At 37.3% G+C, this 17,437-nt stretch overlaps 1 protein-coding gene across 1 annotated transcript in view; it reads right to left on the reverse strand.

Annotated features, from left to right (window-relative positions):
• The window catches only part of grk3 (G protein-coupled receptor kinase 3), a 57,485-nt gene that overhangs the window by 8,088 nt on the left and 31,960 nt on the right, over positions 1 to 17,437 (reverse strand). The window contains exons 4-19 of the mRNA XM_060896332.1: positions 16,440 to 16,541; positions 16,024 to 16,098; positions 15,352 to 15,413; positions 15,202 to 15,253; positions 14,898 to 14,989; positions 14,682 to 14,781; positions 14,433 to 14,511; positions 13,656 to 13,786; positions 12,542 to 12,636; positions 11,277 to 11,384; positions 10,656 to 10,722; positions 6,535 to 6,635; positions 6,215 to 6,281; positions 5,029 to 5,124; positions 4,426 to 4,588; positions 2,477 to 2,613 (exon numbers count right to left, since the gene is read on the reverse strand). Of these exons, the coding sequence (XP_060752315.1) occupies positions 2,477 to 2,613; positions 4,426 to 4,588; positions 5,029 to 5,124; positions 6,215 to 6,281; positions 6,535 to 6,635; positions 10,656 to 10,722; positions 11,277 to 11,384; positions 12,542 to 12,636; positions 13,656 to 13,786; positions 14,433 to 14,511; positions 14,682 to 14,781; positions 14,898 to 14,989; positions 15,202 to 15,253; positions 15,352 to 15,413; positions 16,024 to 16,098; positions 16,440 to 16,541 (1,527 nt within the window). The remainder of the gene's footprint in view (positions 1 to 2,476; positions 2,614 to 4,425; positions 4,589 to 5,028; positions 5,125 to 6,214; positions 6,282 to 6,534; positions 6,636 to 10,655; positions 10,723 to 11,276; positions 11,385 to 12,541; positions 12,637 to 13,655; positions 13,787 to 14,432; positions 14,512 to 14,681; positions 14,782 to 14,897; positions 14,990 to 15,201; positions 15,254 to 15,351; positions 15,414 to 16,023; positions 16,099 to 16,439; positions 16,542 to 17,437) is intronic.

Here is a 17,437-nt window from a genome sequence, read left to right on the forward strand (position 1 = left end):
GTGAAAATCTTTTTGGAATTACTGGTCAACCAGAAAAAACTATTGTAGAATTGCAACTGCCAGTTAACAGCAACTGCCAACGATGTACAATGTAGATTTGTTTGAAAAGAATTCACATACCAAACTCTAACGAGTAAAAAAGTTTGCATGTTTACCATTCCTACTTACTGTTTAATATGCTGCGTGCCCTTAATTTGGTTTTAAATGCAAACAGTAAAATTCCATGTATCTAGGTGGAAAACATCAACCATCAATGTAGTTAATAAAACTGGTTTGTTTTATACCCACTTTTCTATTCTTTGTTTTCCACATAGTATAATTAGTAGACAGAAGAAAGGTCAACAAGCTTTATTTGTTTGCTAAAGTTAAGAAGAAGAAAAAGATGTAGACTTTGGGTTCACTCAACAACCCTGACACATTTTGTTTATGATGACCAACACACACTGCTGTGATCGAAGTGTGTTCCCCAACCAACACATCCTATATAAACATATACCTTTTTCACAGTGCTGAAATTCATATGAAACACAGCAGACATGTCAATCCATGTTTATTTTGACCAGGAAAAAGGTCACTTGAATTCAGTGTAAGCTGAGCAGCAAAAATAGACTTGGCGCAGAAATGATTGCGGCACTGCTGCTTCTGCTCAGCCCCTGCTACACGCTGCCACACCACCTCGGTTTGCAGTGTGAATGCTCTATCCGTTTAACATCATGCTCCTCACTGGTTATTAAAAACCCATCGCTGATTAAAAATTTTAAATTTGTTTCTCAAACCAGCAATAAATTACAAAACAGTGGCATCAGTCTATCTATTTCTCTCAATAGAGAATAGATTGCGACCAGTAACATACTGATTGCCTAAGACTGCAATTTTTTGTAAGTTAATACTAGTCATTAAAGCTACAATAAATGCATATTAAGTCATAAGGCAAATGTGTTGCCTAATACTTTTTTCATCATTTACAGCATTTGGCAGAAGCCCTTATCCAGAGAAACTTGCATTTAATCTGTACAATTGAGGGTTAAGGGCCTTGCTCAGGGGCCAGCAGTAGTAGCTTGGTGGACCTGCAATTCATACACACAAGATTCCTATCAGCAGCCAACCGCCTTAACCACTAAGCTACCACAATCCTGTATATAGAACAATGACCTTACCCCTAAAGCTTCATAAAATTCTGCAACAACCAACTTCAGCTCAACATCAGGAAAACCAACAATCTGGACTGTTCAGACAATACTGAGTAAAGGACAAAACACATTGTTCTTTCTGAGTAGGCTCAGGTCCTGTATACCAGCCTGGTAGGAACGCATTTTCAGTCTGTATCGGCCAGTGTTTTCTTTGCGGTAGTGTGCTCGGGAGGCAGCAAGGGGACAAGTTGCCAAACTGTTATGGAAAGCAGCTCTGTGGCGGGGATGGCACTGGACAGTACAAAAGCAAATTCTGAGATGAGTGAAAAAAAAGAAGCTGAAATCTATCCTGGAAAATACTTTTCATCTTCTCTATGATGAGCTATTCATATCTTGGAGAGAATTTTCAGCCACGTGCCTCAAGACACTTATATATAAATTAGCATACGTGTACACTGATTTATGTTTCTATTTTATTTATTTTTCATTCCATCTTTTCTATTCCATTCACCATTTTTTAAAAACTATTTGTGAAGTATAGACTTTCTTAGATTTTTCTCCTTCTACCTGTGCTGCTTTGTCCCCTTGAATTTAGCTCAGAGGGGATTAAAGAACCTGAAGGTCAAATCAAGACCTTCAAATCTTTGAAACGTTCTTCAAATCATCCCTGAAGAATTTTTGTGGCATTTTTCCTACTGAAGGCTACTGCCATTAGCAAACACTTCCCATAGTGAGGTGTACTGAGTCTCAAATAATTTTTAGGGAAAAAAAGTTGGACACAACTAAAACAAGATAATCAAAATAATTCACTTCTATGTCAGTGGTTTTAATGCTATAGATGATCAGTGTTCTCAGACTCTTTTCGTATATCCCAGCTTGTTAGGAAGCTGGGGTCAGAGCAGCAGGTCAGCCTTGACACAGCAACCCTGAACCAGAAAATGTTAGGTGCTGTAGAAAGGCACAGCAGAGGCAGCCTGGCTCATCCTCAAAGGTTTGAAGCTTACGCCACACACTGTAAATGCAACTGGCTTGTGTGCATAAATGCCAGAAACAAAAAATATTACTGAACACAGTACATCACCTTGCATTAGTTTTGAGGTCTCATTTGGTTGATATAAGCACAAGAAAATATGCTCATGCAGTTTCAGATTCTCTAACTAAATGTCAGTAAAGCAATATTACGGTTAGTGATCTTTTTGTAAGTTAGAATTCTGTAGCAGAATTAGCTGACTGAAATGCTACAAAGGAATGTTTAATATATTTTAACATTAATCTAATTAGTTCTTAAAAAAACAACAACAACAAACAAAAACAAAAACATTGGTTGCAGAAAATTGCATACATACCCTAGACTCGCCCTCTCCTCTCCATTCTACACGGTTAGGAAACAGGTAGAAGTATCGGCGCTGCCACTGAGTCAGGAATGGGTTTCCAAGCTTCAGCATGTAGCCATGCATGATGCAGTCCTTGCCCAAGGCATAGTCTAAGAGATAGAGGGTAAAAAAAAAAATAAAAAATCACATACACCACAAAACACATTATGAAAAATCAAACTAGGTTTAAAGAAAAGCTTGATGGCCAAATTGAAGAAAAACAACACTAGTCTTAGACTATAATAGCCAAGTAATTTTCTATAAATATGCTCCTTAAGGATTCATATTTGCATTTAGGCTAAAACAAATACTATTAATTTCACTATTACAAACTGATACACAGTCAACTGGTTTGAGTGCATCACAGCAGACAATGTGTTCATATTACCCTGGCTTGAGAAGAGTCTTCTCAGCTTTATCAAAAAGCAACATGACTTATTATTCATTATTATTTATAGTAAAACTCAGCTCTTAAATTCAGCATGCCAACTAAAGTCAGACTAACCAACTACTTTATTAGGAACACCCATACACCAGTTTATTTATGTGGTCGTTCAGTTGTTCAAACAGAAAACCATAATATTCACCACCATATTTACCAAATCTCACTCCTAGCAACTTTTTGTTCAAAAATTAAAAATGAGACTAAACGGGAAAACCTTTGTTGACTTTGTGCAGGTGAATCGACACATTGCAGTTTTTGTAATTCTTTCCTGCAGATGCCTAAACACTTCAATGGAAATTTGCTGATTCAGTCAAGAAGAACCATCTTTCTGTAAACAAGTATTATAACGGCAAAAACAATCACTGTCTTGATGTGCAATGTAAACTGTTGTCTTTTTTTTTCTATTTTGGAGATGCACCAGGGTGTAGTGGTCTGCTTCAGCACTGCTTCAGCAACTTTATCGAGAGAAAAAATTCACACAAATTCTTTGCGCTTTAACATCTGCCTTTGGGATAGAAGCATAGACAAATTCATGTGCATGCTTGATCAGACTAATCTTGGGAATTTAGAGGCCAAATCAACACCCAATTTTTGCAGTGTGGCAGGGTATTCTATCCTGCTGAAAGAAGGGGCCATGAAAGGATGTACTTGGACTGCTACAATGTTTAGGCAGGAGTCAACTTAACCACATGAATGCCAGGACCTAACCGTTGCTCCCCACATGCCCATAAAACTATAAATGTATGCACACATATATACACGGTCAGAAGTGATGCACGGAAGGGCACCTGGCTACCCAACAGCCCAAACAGGATGAAGGCATTTTTGAAGGTCAGAATGGGCTCTCTGACCAACACATTTTCCCTACACTCTGGTGTTTGATGTGAACATCAAGCTCTTGACCTGTATCTGCAAGATTTTATAATTTTCAGTGCTGCCACAGATACGCTGATTACAATACTGCATGAAAATACAAATCCCTGAAAACAGTGAATATGGTTGAAAATTGTAGGCCAAAGTACACATGGAGCTACTATTATTACTGGCCAACTGTTTAATATGTAAAGAAATTTGGAAAGTGCCTATGTTTTTATTTAATTTTGAGACAATTTCTGCAAAAGACTTACAAATGCTGCCCTTTTGCTTGATAGGCAGGCAATGCTTGCACATACTATTACATAATAGTCTTACAGATTAGATTCTAACAGATGTTTTTAAACTTAAAAACATTGTCAAATGATTATTATGCACATAGTACATATTTATTGCCACTGTAACATGTTTATTTAGGAGGTCATTACGAGCTCCAAGGAACACGAAAGCTAGCCAAACATATTTTTGATCTGCTTCTCATGCATCGTCAGAGGAAATAACTATCTAGCCATTCTGCATGCATGAGCTCTCAGGTGTTCATGATTGTCTAGTGTCGAGAGACTGTATGCCACCCTTCTTCTCGGTGTACATGTTAGAACCTCACCCTCCTCGTGGCCTTGTTGCTTGTTCTTGGCTCGCTTGCGTGCCTCATTCTTATCCGTGTCACTGTTGACTGCCTCATACACCGTCTCAGCCACCTCCTGCTGCCAGCGCTCTGAGATCACCAGGGGAAAGTTTTTATACAGCTCCTGATCACTGTCCAGCAGCTGAAACCCAGAACCATAGAAAAGAATAGTCAAGAGAGCACAGAAACACATGAAAACTAGCCCTCATGGGAAAACCAATCCTACAAAGACAAACCCAAAGCCAGCACTGAACATGCAGGACTGTGAAACAAGTGTATGACTTGTTCTAGTACAAAAACACGTACATGAGCAACAATCATGACCTCCTAGCAAACAGGCACATGTTGCTAAGCAATTCTGCAGCCATTGCAAAATGCAACAAACACACTTTTGTTCCACTTCATGAGAGCTCATAGGGGTCACACTGAATCTGAAGGTTTTCTATTGTTCTCTCAATTTCTAAGGTTTAGAAAATCTTTAAAACATATCAGGTAGGCTTGAAGCTAAAGTCTACCATTATTTAAAAAATACAGACAGTGGATATTAAAATGTTGCTTTTTGGATTAACTTAGATGCGGTACCTTTATGCCTTTGGTGTCCTCCTCATCAAAAGAACCAATGTCGAAGGCATCAGCAGCATTCACCTCTCCACGAGGAGGAATCAGTGGTGGAGAATACTGCAATTAAACATAACCATTAATACGCCTGGACAACTGTGGACAACTTAAATATTTGGTCAAGTGACCACACTTTTGCAAAAAAAAAACAAAAAACCAAAGGCTAATTTAAACTTAATGTATGATGTTCAGTAATAGGGCAGTGTGAGCAGCGTTCTCCTCACACTCTGGTATATGTGGAAGACTTTAATGTGAAATACAATAGATGGCATGTCTGAGATAAAACATTTCTGTCTGTTCAAGACAAAACTGTAACTATGTATAGATATCATGCAAAGCAATACAAACTGACAAGCTCTATTTCTCTTTAAAAATTTGTCACTATTGTAGTTCTCGTCACTGTCTGGCTCCTTAAAAAGTTAAGGTGGTAATAATTTTAATGGTTTTTGAACAGTACAAGAACAATGCAAGTTTGTTTCGCTGATGTAGATGGATGGGGAAATTTGTCCATTTTTATTGCTGAACTACACTCATTGTTTCAGAATGGGCAAAAGAAAATGACAATAATTTAAAAGTGACTCCCAGTAACACTAACAACAGAACAAAATCCATCTTCAGAATTTTGAATATTCATTTTTAAAATAAATCTAAAAGAAAATACACTAAAGAAGCAATTGTGAGGTTCTATCAAAACCCCAGTTGTAAATCAAGCAACCAAGTCTCTTGAGAAAACTTCTAAAATAAAAAATCATCTTACAGATTAGCACAATTTCTCATGTTTTGAAGAAATGAGTGGAAAAGTGTTTTGATTTTGACTTCTAGGTCTGGTGCCAATCCATGCAACCAACTATTAATTAAAGTTACAAAATTCACAAGATATGGCTAAAATGATACAACAGAATGCTGGGGCTATCTTACCTGGGTAACCGTTGAGAATATTTGTTAAATAACGTGTATATATAAAAATACTTTTTTTTATTGGTATGGGGAGAAATAGGGAAAAATATAAGCCAGTAAAATAATGTTTTAGCAAATACTGGACTCCTACATAGAGTTATAGTTCTGGGAAATCTTAACAAGAAACCACCAGGAAACTAAATATCATTCTAGTTTAATAAATATAAATTCACATATAAATCTTCAGCCTTACCTTCTGGAGATAGACCTGTTGCCAGTCGATTCCTTTGAAAAACAGATGTTCCTTCACTTCTGAAGCCCTATAGCACGCACCAGTAAAAAGAAATAAAGCCACATTAGACACCAATATCTCTCAGCAGCAGGGTGTCAGTGCTTCAGTTAATCTTCAGGTCTACGCTCACCATAGACATAAGGGTAAACAAGTAAGCCCAATATAGAATAAGAAGAATTTTATGTATTAATATTGTATAGTTTAATGTACAAAATTGAAACACATCTAGACAGTGTGATGGTTTTTGATTATGTAAAACGAGTAAAAATCAACACACTTACCCCTGACCCTGGCAGCCCAATCTCTTTGCCACATCTCTTTGTAGCAGTCCTTCCAAAAGAGACTTGAGTTCAGATGAAAAGGAGTCTGGCAACTCTACATTCTTAGAAGGGAGCATTAGAGTAATGTCAGATATACAAACATACACTCATTATTTGTACATGCTTGGTACATGATTATTTGTGCGCACACGTGAAAAAGTGTTTGCCCCTTCCTGATTTTTTTTTTTTTTTTGCACGTTTGTCACACAATGTTTCAAATCATCAAACAAATTCAATTAGTCAAAGGTTTTTATTATTAAGGGAAATCAAAATCCAAACCCACATGGCCATGTGAAAAAGTGTTTGCCCCCCTGTTAAAATATAACTTAACTGTGGTTTATCACACCTGAGTTCAATTTCTCTAGCCACACCCAGGCCTGATTACTGCCACACGTGTTCACAATCAATAAGTCACTTTAATAAGACCTGACTGACAAAGTGAAGTAAACCAAAAGATCCTCAAAAGCTTCACATCATGCTGAGATCCAAAGAAATTCAGGAACAAATGAGAAAGAAAGTAATTGAGATCTATCAGTCTGGAAAAGGTTATAAAGCCATTTCTATAGCTTTGGGACTCCAGCGAACCACAGTGAGAGCCATTATCCACAAATGGTGAAAACATGGAACAGTGGAGAACCTTCACAGGAGTGGCCGGCCGACCAAAATCAAGAGCGCAGTAACGACTCAGAGATGTCACAAAAGACCTCTCAACATCCAAAGAACTGCAGGCCTCACTTGCCTCAGTTAAGGTCAGTGTTCATGACTCCACCATAAGAAAGAGACTGGACAAAAATGGCCTGCATGGCAGAGCTCCAAGATGAAACCCGCTGCTGAGCAAAAAGAACATAAAGGCTTGTCTCAGATTTGCCAGAAAACATCTTGATGATCCCCAAAACTTTTGGAAATATTCTCAGTGGACTGACGAGACAAAAGTTGAACATTTTGGAAGGTGTGTGTCCCATTACATCTGGCGTAAAAGTAACACCAAATTTCAGAAAAATTACATCATACCAGCAGTAAAATATGGTGGTGGTGGTAGTGTGATGGTCTGGGGCTGTTTTGCTGCTTCAGGACCTGGAAGACCTGCTGTGATAAATGGAACCATGAATTCTGTTGTCTAGCAAAAAATCCTGAAGTACACCAGCAAGTCAACCTCTGAATGGCTGAAGAAAAACAAAATGAATGGACCAAAATTCCACCACATCGCTGTAATTGACTCGTTGCAAGTTATCGCAAACGATTGATTGCAGTTCTTGCTGCTAAAATGGTGACCCAACCAGTTATTAGGTTTAGGCGGCAAGCACTTTTTCCACACAGGGCCATGTGGGTTTGGATTTTTCCTCTTAATAATAACCTACATTTAAAAACTGCATGTTGTGTTTACTTGTATTTGTCAAAGATACAAGTAAACACAACATGCAGTTTTTAAATGTAGGTATTTAAATGTGTGTGATGATATGAAACATCAAATCAAATCAAAGTTTATTTATAGAGAACCTTTTAAAAACAGCAGGTGTTCACCAAAGTGCTGTACAAACAATATAAAATAAACAATAGAACTAAAAAGCATAAAATAATAATAAAATAAATAAATAAAAACTAAATAAAAGACTAATAAAAATGCAATAAATACAATAATAATTAATAGCACACACTTAAAAAGAACTCCTAACTCTTAACTCTCATACTGCGTTGTATGCTGCCCCATACAAATATGTTTTTAAATGTGATTTAAAAACAGCCAGTGAAGGTGCCTGCCCAATGTACAAAGGCAAATTATTCCAGAGTTTGGGGGCCGCTACTGCAAAGGCACGGTCACCTCTGCTTTTTAATTTTGCATTGTTTTTGCATTGATTTTGCAAGATATTTAGGACCAATGTTATTTAATGATTTAAAAACTAAAAGTAAAATCTTGAAATCAATTCTAAAATGAACGGGCAACCAATGAAGGGAAGCCAATATAGGTGTAATGTGTTCTCGTTTGCGTGTCCCCGTTAATAAACGTGCAGCTGCGTTTTGTACCCTCTGCAAACGTGTTAGAGATGCCTCACCAATGCCTACATAGAGACTATTACAATAGCCCAGGCGGGATGATATAAAAGCATGGATGACCCTCTCAAAATCAGTAAAAGATACAAATGACTTTAGATAATTGCCTTAACTGATTAAAAACACGATTTAACTACCAAATTAATCTGTTTTTCTAGTTTAAAGTCACCGTCCATTAAAACCCCCAGGTTTTTAACAACAGGCTTCACAAATGACTTTAAGTCACCCAGATCCACATCAGGAGTATTAATGGTACCACCAGGTCGAAATAAAATGATTTCAGTTTTATCTTCATTACACTTTAAGAAGTTGGAGGCCATCCAGGCTTTAATATGTATGTGTGTGTATATATATTTTTTATATATATATATATATATATATATATATATATATATATATATATATATATATATATATATATATATATATATATATACACACACACACACACATATACATATATATATATATATATATATATATATATATATATATATATATATATATATATATATATACACACACACACACACATATATACACACATATACACACACAAAAAAAAATTATAATACTTTTGTTTTTGCCCCCATTTTTCATGAGCTGAACTCAAAGATCTAAGACTACTTCTATGTACACAAGGCCTATTTCTCTCAAATATTGTTCACAAATCTGTGTTAGTGATCACTTCTCCTGGGCTGAGATAAACCATCCACCTCACAGGTATTGCACAGGTGTGCCTTAGGCTGACCACAATAAAAGGCCATTCTAACGTGCAGTTTTACTATATTAGGGGGCCCGAAAACCCGAAAACACCCATTGATTGTGACCTGTGGAATGTTGGTCCATTCCTCTTCAATGGCTGTGCAAAGTTGCTGGATACTGGCAGGAACTGGAACACGCTGTCGTATACACCGATCCAGAGTATCCCAAACACGCTCAGTGGGTGACATGTCCGGTAACTATGCTGGCCATGCAAGAACTGGGATGTTTTCAACTTCCAGGAATTGTGTACAGATCCTTGCAACATGGGGCTGTGCATTATCATGCTGCAACATGGGGTGATGGTTGTGGATGAATGGCATGTCGTTGTCCGTAACATACATCTGTCCATACCATAATCCCACCACCACGGGCCACTCGATCCACAATGTTGACACCAGCAAACAGCTCACCCACATGACGCCATACACACGGTCTGCCATCTGCCCTGTACAGTGAAAACCAGGATTCATCCGTGAAGAAAACAGCTCTCCAAAGTGCCAGACGCCATCGAATGTGAGCATCTGCCCACTCAAGTTGGTTACAACGACAAACTGGACGACAAGCATGGAGATGAGCTTCCCTGAGATAGTTTCTGCGTGGTTTGTGCAGAAATTCTTTGGTTATGCAAACCGATTGTTGTAGCAGCTGTCTGAGTGGCTAGTCTCAGACGATCCTGGGCTGGTGTGGTTACAAGTGGTCCGCTTTTGTGAGGCAGGTTGAATGTACTGCCAATAAACATTCAAATCATGGGCAACAGCTCTGGTGGACATTCCTGCAGACAGCATGCCAAATGCACGATCCCTCAAATCTGTGGCATTGTGCTGTGTGATAAAAACTGCACATTTTAGAGTGGCCTTTTATTGTGGTCAGCCTAAGGCACACCTGTGCAATAATCATGCTGTCTAATCAGCATCTTGATATGCCATACCTGTGAGGTGGATGGATTATCTTGGCAAAAGGGAAATGCTCACTAACACAGATTTGCGAACGATATTTGAGAGAAATAGGCCTTTTTGTATACATAGAAAAAGTCTTAGATCTTTGAGTTCAGCTCATGAAAAATGGGGCAAAAACCAATAGTGTTGCCTATATTTTGTTCAGTATTCGAATACAAAGTGGTGTGAAAAAGTGTCAAGGAGGCAAACACATTCACACCACTGTGTGTACACACACACGTATATAAATATAAATAACCATACACATATGCCCAACAACAACACACACTGAACATGTATAAATTACAGAAATAAATATACATTATGCCTTACCATAGTAAGTGTCATTCGGTCAATCTCATGTTTGTCTTTGGTCTTGTGTTGCCGGAATGGGCTGTGCCTGTGACAAGCCAAAGAACTTGTTATATTACTTAAAGTAATGTGCCACATATTCACACTGTTAACATTACTGTTACTAGTGGCAATGAAAGTAATGTCAACAGTAAGACACCCTAGCTTTACAGCGGTTTTGTTATACATGTTCCAGGTTACTTTGACTACCTGGTCAGTTTTTAAATGCAAATGCACATACATGCACATCCCTCAGTGAACAGACATTTCATAGCCCTCCCCATTAGATCCCTTGCACCCTCTATAGTAAATGCTACACAGCTGGTTTTGACAACCCCCACTCCCTCATCTACCCACTCCGTCTGTCTCCTCTGTGAAGTCTCTGAGCTGACCTCCTGTGTTGAGACCCCTGACATTTAAACTTTACTCCCCACATCAAACAGGTTTGAGAAACAAACAGTGAAAGGCAAATACAGTGAGCACCCCAGCACCACCAAAAAATAAAATAAATAAACCAAAAAGATAATAGTATAAATAGATAATTATAACATAAAAATAGTATTCATGATTTTGCTTTTACAGAAAGAAAGTGCTGGTTCTTACCCTCGCAGAAGTTTAAACAGCATGCAGCCCAGTGAAAACCAGTCAGCGCTGCTATCATATGCTGTCCCTTTTTGCAGAACCTCTGGTGCCATATAGCCATGGGTGCCCCTAGAAAAGACCACAAGTGTTCACTTTTATTCCATGCATTACAATAAAATTCCTATTAAACTTCATGTAAGTTCTCCATAAATATTACTGGGGAAAAATATCCACAAAAAAACTTGCAAGCCCTGTATGATATTTAGCATTTTTTGGAGCGGCTTTTCTAGCACCCTTGCTGTGGGATACCATCAGTCATGGTTCCATTAACGAGCTTGTTATCAGGCCCTTGATGGGATCTATCAAGAGATATTCAAATAATGACAAATTTGGATTAACATAACATTTGAAAAGATAGTTATGGAACATATATTTTATAGTGCACAGTCGTGTGCTAGTTTGAATAAAATTGTTTACATTTTAATCATTATCTTGATTTTACATTTGTGTACAAGTCGGCTATACGAGTGATTTTTTACTGTTTACTTATCCCTACATCCCTGTTTACTCAGAATGGTGCAATAAAGAAAAAGTCATACAGTGAGTGGCAGCTTTGCAGATGGAAGAGCCTTGATGATAAGGGAGAATAGTCAGACTGGTTCAAGCTGACAGAAAGGCAACAGTTACCTTGTCAACCAAGAACAGAATGCTGAGGCTGCAGGGCCACCAAACCTGGAATTTCAACTTCTAAGTCACACTGATGGTAGGGTCAGGATTTGGCACCAACCGCATTAACACCATCCATGAACCCAACCTGCGTTGTGTGAACAGTCCATGCTGGTGGAGGTGGTGTAATAGTGTAGGGAGTGCACACCTTGGGTGTCGTCTCACTTTAAACAGTACAAGTTCAATGTTCTTCATTGGACTTTACAGACAATGGATATGAATCCAAAAAGAACACCATTGGGATACGGTAGAACAGGGGATTCTGATCATGAAAGCGTGCCGTAAAAATCTGCAGGAATACAATCAGGGCAATATGGACCGGAATCTCAAAGAAATGTTTCCAATCTCTTGTGTAATACATGCCACAAAAAATTTAGTCTACTTTTTAGTACACTATTTGTGTATACTGCTCCTTAATAGTTTACGTTTTTAAAATTGCGTACTATTTACTGAAAACATCACAAAGTAGTAATGCACTATATTAGGAGATGAATGAATAATATAGATGTTTTAGAAGCTAAATGAAATTATTCATTAAATGAAACTTTATGAGCACTCACACACTGGCATGGGGTTTCTTCTTTGAGAAATCGCAGGCTAAACCCAAGTCAGAGATGCGAACATGGCCATGCTCATCTAGGAGGATGTTGGCAGGCTAAGAAAGGGGGGGAGAGATGATTAACGCTCATTACTTTCAAGCCACCCAAATGCACACACCTTACAAGCTTTCTGATATGATTCTTAATGTCAATAAGAATATTACACCTAAATCTAACTCAATACACAATCTCATTTTTTAGGCTAATTCATAATCATTTTTTTTTTTCTTAAACTTTGTTATTTAATGATTTGGTTGTTTTGTGTCTCTCCCTATTGCAGATTATTTGAAACAATATTTATGGGTGAAATTAAAATAATGACACAAAGCTACAGGAAATTTGTACAAATAAACTTGTGTCTCCAAACACCTTTTAAGTTTTACTGACAACTGAACCTAAACAGTTAAATACAAACAAATATTGCTCACTAGACTCTCTGTTGTTGTCTGGCATCATAATGGTATATTTGGGGAAAAAATGTAAATTCTGTACTTAAATTTCCATTATCTGTAGCCATATCATATACACAGTTGAGAAGCTTGTTACAACCACATTTTAATCTTTGACATAATTATTGCATACAATACAGTACTTACGAAATTTTTCATCTAAATGTTAGTCAAAATGCACATCAAAATGCCCTCCAAACTAAACCTTTTAGTGGATGAACCCAGTTCTGCCTACTTTAGAGAAACAGCCCAGTAGACAGTCAATCAAACTGGGAAGATAACTCACCGTATCCCCAAACAAAATCTAGCAGGTACCAAAAGTGCTGAACAATTAAAATGGCTTGCAAAGTGCATAGCTAATCTGGATATCTAGCATTATTTGAGGTTGGAACTGAATTTGAGTCTCAGTTGGCAACTTGTGATGATGCTACTTCAGAGGGCACAGTGTTAAACATCTGAGTTAGATGAAAGAGGAAAGAGATTTTTTTTTCCTCCATATGGTATCTTTAATACCACCTTTTGAAGTGTTGAACATTCGACAACTAGAGAGAGGTGAAGATATTCAAAGTAAAAATAAACCCAAAGCCACTTGAGTACAGAGGGGTATAGAAGCATTTGCCCTTTACCTTAAGGTCTCGGTAGACAACAAAACGATTGTGCATGTGCTCCAAACCCAGGATAATTTCTGCTGCATAGAAACGCATTTCCTTCTCACTAAATACTCCATGTTGAGAAAGATGATAGTGGAGATCCCCACCTAAAACATGAATTCATGTATTCAACACACTTTATTGTATGGCTGTACAAACAATTCAGAAATCTCAATTTTATTATAAACTTTGAACTTGTATAATGTATGCTGTAAGACAAGTCTACAAATAAAACACATTTAAAACAATAGCACTTGGGGGAATGGCAACTGGTCAATTAATTAGATTATTTATTATTCATATTTCTCTCACTAGCTTTGTACATAAGCTAGTACATAGCTTTGTTCCACAGAAGTTTCAGTAAAAGTTTACATGAACGGATATTTTAATTGATAATTTACTACATTTAAGAACATCCAATAATAAGATTTCTGTTTTACATTTACATCAACAATGTTTTGAATTGTGCTGAAGGTAGTTCTAGGAACCTGTACAAGTGTTTACCTTAGTACAAGTTTTCATGCAGTTTTTAGATATTTTACATCAGGGAAATAAGTCAACAACATTCAGAGAAGTAGAGCTAATTATAACATGAGTGAATGCATGGGTAAGAGCTAAGTATTGCTTGTGTAATGTTCCACTGGTTGCCTGTAATTAACATCTCTATTAGCGTAATCCTATTGGGAATTAGTATCCTGAGAAGCAGGGTAGTGCCTGGCATGATACAGAGCATGAAGAAATAGCAGCTCTCACCATTCATCAAGTCCAGGATGAAACACAGCTTATCAGGAGTATGGAAAGCATACGTCATACACACGATAAATGGACAGTCCTGGATTTTGTGATGGAGGGAGAGGGGGAGGGAGGGAGTCAGGGAGGGAGAGGGGGAGAGAGAGAGAGAGTTAAAAGGCAGCAGAAGTAAAATTAGCAGATTGTACTGTTGCATGAGGGAAAAAAAGCAGCCTTATTTCACAAGACTGTGGTGTAAGCATGACAACCCACCCCTGTGCTGACCAAAGACAGCATGATTCTCTCATTGAGTGCCAGGGTCTCACCCTGCTTCATCTTAATCCGCTTCTTATCCAAACACTTCATGGCATACCTATAGAACATAAACCCATGCAGGTATTCAAGAAAACCTGTGATGTACGCAAATTAAAAAAAAAATTAAATGAATGCAGTATTCCTAAAAACAAAAGCTTAGTAACGGATACTCACATTTTTCCTGTGTCAGCCTTCCTGCAGCCATACACCTCTCCAAACCCACCTCTACCAATGATCCGATGAACACTAAAATCATTCATCGTTAACTACATACACACACACACACAAAACATGTTACTACAGAAAAATCTCAGTTAACATTCACCTACTATGTAGTAATGTGTAAAAAGTAATGTAATGTGTATAACGTAAAGGCAAAAGTTTACAGATTAAATGCTAATGTCTCCTTATAAATGCCTCCTAACTGAAAGGCTGCATGTTCATACGTAGAATCTCAAACATTCAGCAGAAAACTTACATGGATATTTAGCTCTACATTCTTCCACTGGCAGAAACGAGTAAACTTGTCACTATATGAAAGAGAAACAGGTTTCATTTTTAAAAACAAAGATAAGGCAACAGGAAAAACAAGTTCTTGGTGAAGAAAAACAGCCAAACAGAATCACACCTTTCTATGAACTTCTGAAAGATCTTTCCTCGCAGACTGTCACAGATTTCAACAATGTATGGCTAGAAAAGAAAAAACAAAATTATATATGAGGGGCTGTATATTGTATATGAAATTCTGCTTAATTAATGTAAACAAAATTACTTTCACATGCTGCTATAATTACAAAAACCCACTATGCCGCATGTCCAAAGTAGAATATCTTTCTCTTTTAATGTCACAGATTTACTGATTTATGTCAGGAAAGGTATTTAACATTAAAACATTTTTAAACAAAACAAAAAAGCATAAATTTTTATAGCTTAATGTGCTGAAAGGTTGTTTGCAAAAGCCACTATTTTCCAGAAAAATAAAAGACGCTTTAAAATAATGATGATGATGATAACAAAATAAGCAAACAGCATGTTGCCAAACATTAAATACTGGATCAAATGACACCACACAATGCTTAATCATTACATGAATTGCAACTCTTCCCACTGGTCAAGCAATATAAATTACAAATGGTATTACATATAATTTACATTTATGTATTCATTAAGAGTGTAACTGCACAGTAACTGAAAAGAGGAATACTTTATCGCTGACAGACAAAGCAGAGAACATAGCCTTTATTTATTATAAATGTGCCCAATCATGCAGGCAAAATCAAGTTTTCTTAATGCTGCTCACCTGAAAGAGGGATGGGGGCACCTGTTTCTTAGCCAAGTGAGACTGGACATGGTCCACGGCTTTCTTAGAGAAAGGCTACAAGACAGTACAGAGACACACGGTACTAATCCTATATGGATATATGCAAGTTGTTGGCCAAAGATCAGGAAGAAGGCATGTTTTAGAGCATTAAGCAATCAGACACGTTTCTTGCTTTCCTCAGTCAATCAAAAAGTCAATTTGATCTCGATTTGATATAAGCACAACTAACCTATTGTGTTTTTTAAACAACAATATGGCTGGGTAAACATTAAATGGGAATAGAACCACAAAAGGATAATTAATTAACTGGGCAGGAATTCCATTTGGCTTGTTCTGAAATATCCTAAAAATATATATATTTTCTTTTTTTTTTGACAGCGAGCCTGTGGTCTTACATGTGAGCATGACAGGAGCTCCTTCATAATGTAGCCATCATATATCTGCCGACTGCGACTTAGTCTCTCCTCCTCAGAGTCCAATTTCTCATATTCTTTAATCTGAGAAGACAAATAAATAGTGTTAATCAGATCTCTAAAACACAGTGTCTTTAATCTGGCAAGTAATCATCAGGCCATGCTGCCTTTTCACATCAAAAATTAGAGCAACTAATGAATGATCAACTAGAAGAGGACTCCTCATGAAAAACACTTGTTTAACCCTTTTTTTTTTTTTAGTACCCCCAGTGCTGTAGATGTTATTGTCTAAAGTCTGATTAGTGTTCCTTAGGCTGATCCCTGCTCAGAGCTGCCACAGCAGATCATCTGGTCCAGATATTTAATTTGGCACAGGTTTTACCTTCCTGATGCAACGGGCTTGGGAAAGGCACTGAATTAATCCATCAGTGGTTAGGTTAGATCCCTGCCCAAGAACCAAATGCAAGCTATGGCTATGAGAGTGTGGGATCCTGCCGCTGGACCACCAGGGGACAGCTTATGTATAAAGCACATGGTGGTGATATTAACAAGCTGCATGTCATCATTCAAAATAATAAATTGAAATCTGCATATGAAATTTGAGCTCTCTACGTCTCTCCGTTGGGCAGAGCTCAATAAACGAACAAGTGTCACCTGAGGTCTTTTTTCATAGCCAGTTGGAACTACTGACATAATGCAGTCATTTAAACGTATTTAGGACAGGAAAAACCAAAGGGTTTTAAACCTTTTAGAACAAGTCAACAATAAAATACACCTCAACAGTTATACTTTATGTATCTTTTTATCTTATTTATTACAAATCATTAGTTTTATGAACTTCTGTGATTACATGACTATAAACTTTATATCAAAACTGGAATAAAAAAGCAAACAAAACAATTGCCAGCTGAAAAGTGTTTTAATTTTAGAATTTCTAAATAACACAATGGTGGAATGGAGGATGATGTTTTGGAAGAGCG

This window comes from Tachysurus vachellii, chromosome 20 (assembly GCF_030014155.1).
Source record: "Tachysurus vachellii isolate PV-2020 chromosome 20, HZAU_Pvac_v1, whole genome shotgun sequence".
NCBI classification, from domain to species: Eukaryota; Metazoa; Chordata; class Actinopteri; order Siluriformes; family Bagridae; genus Tachysurus; species Tachysurus vachellii.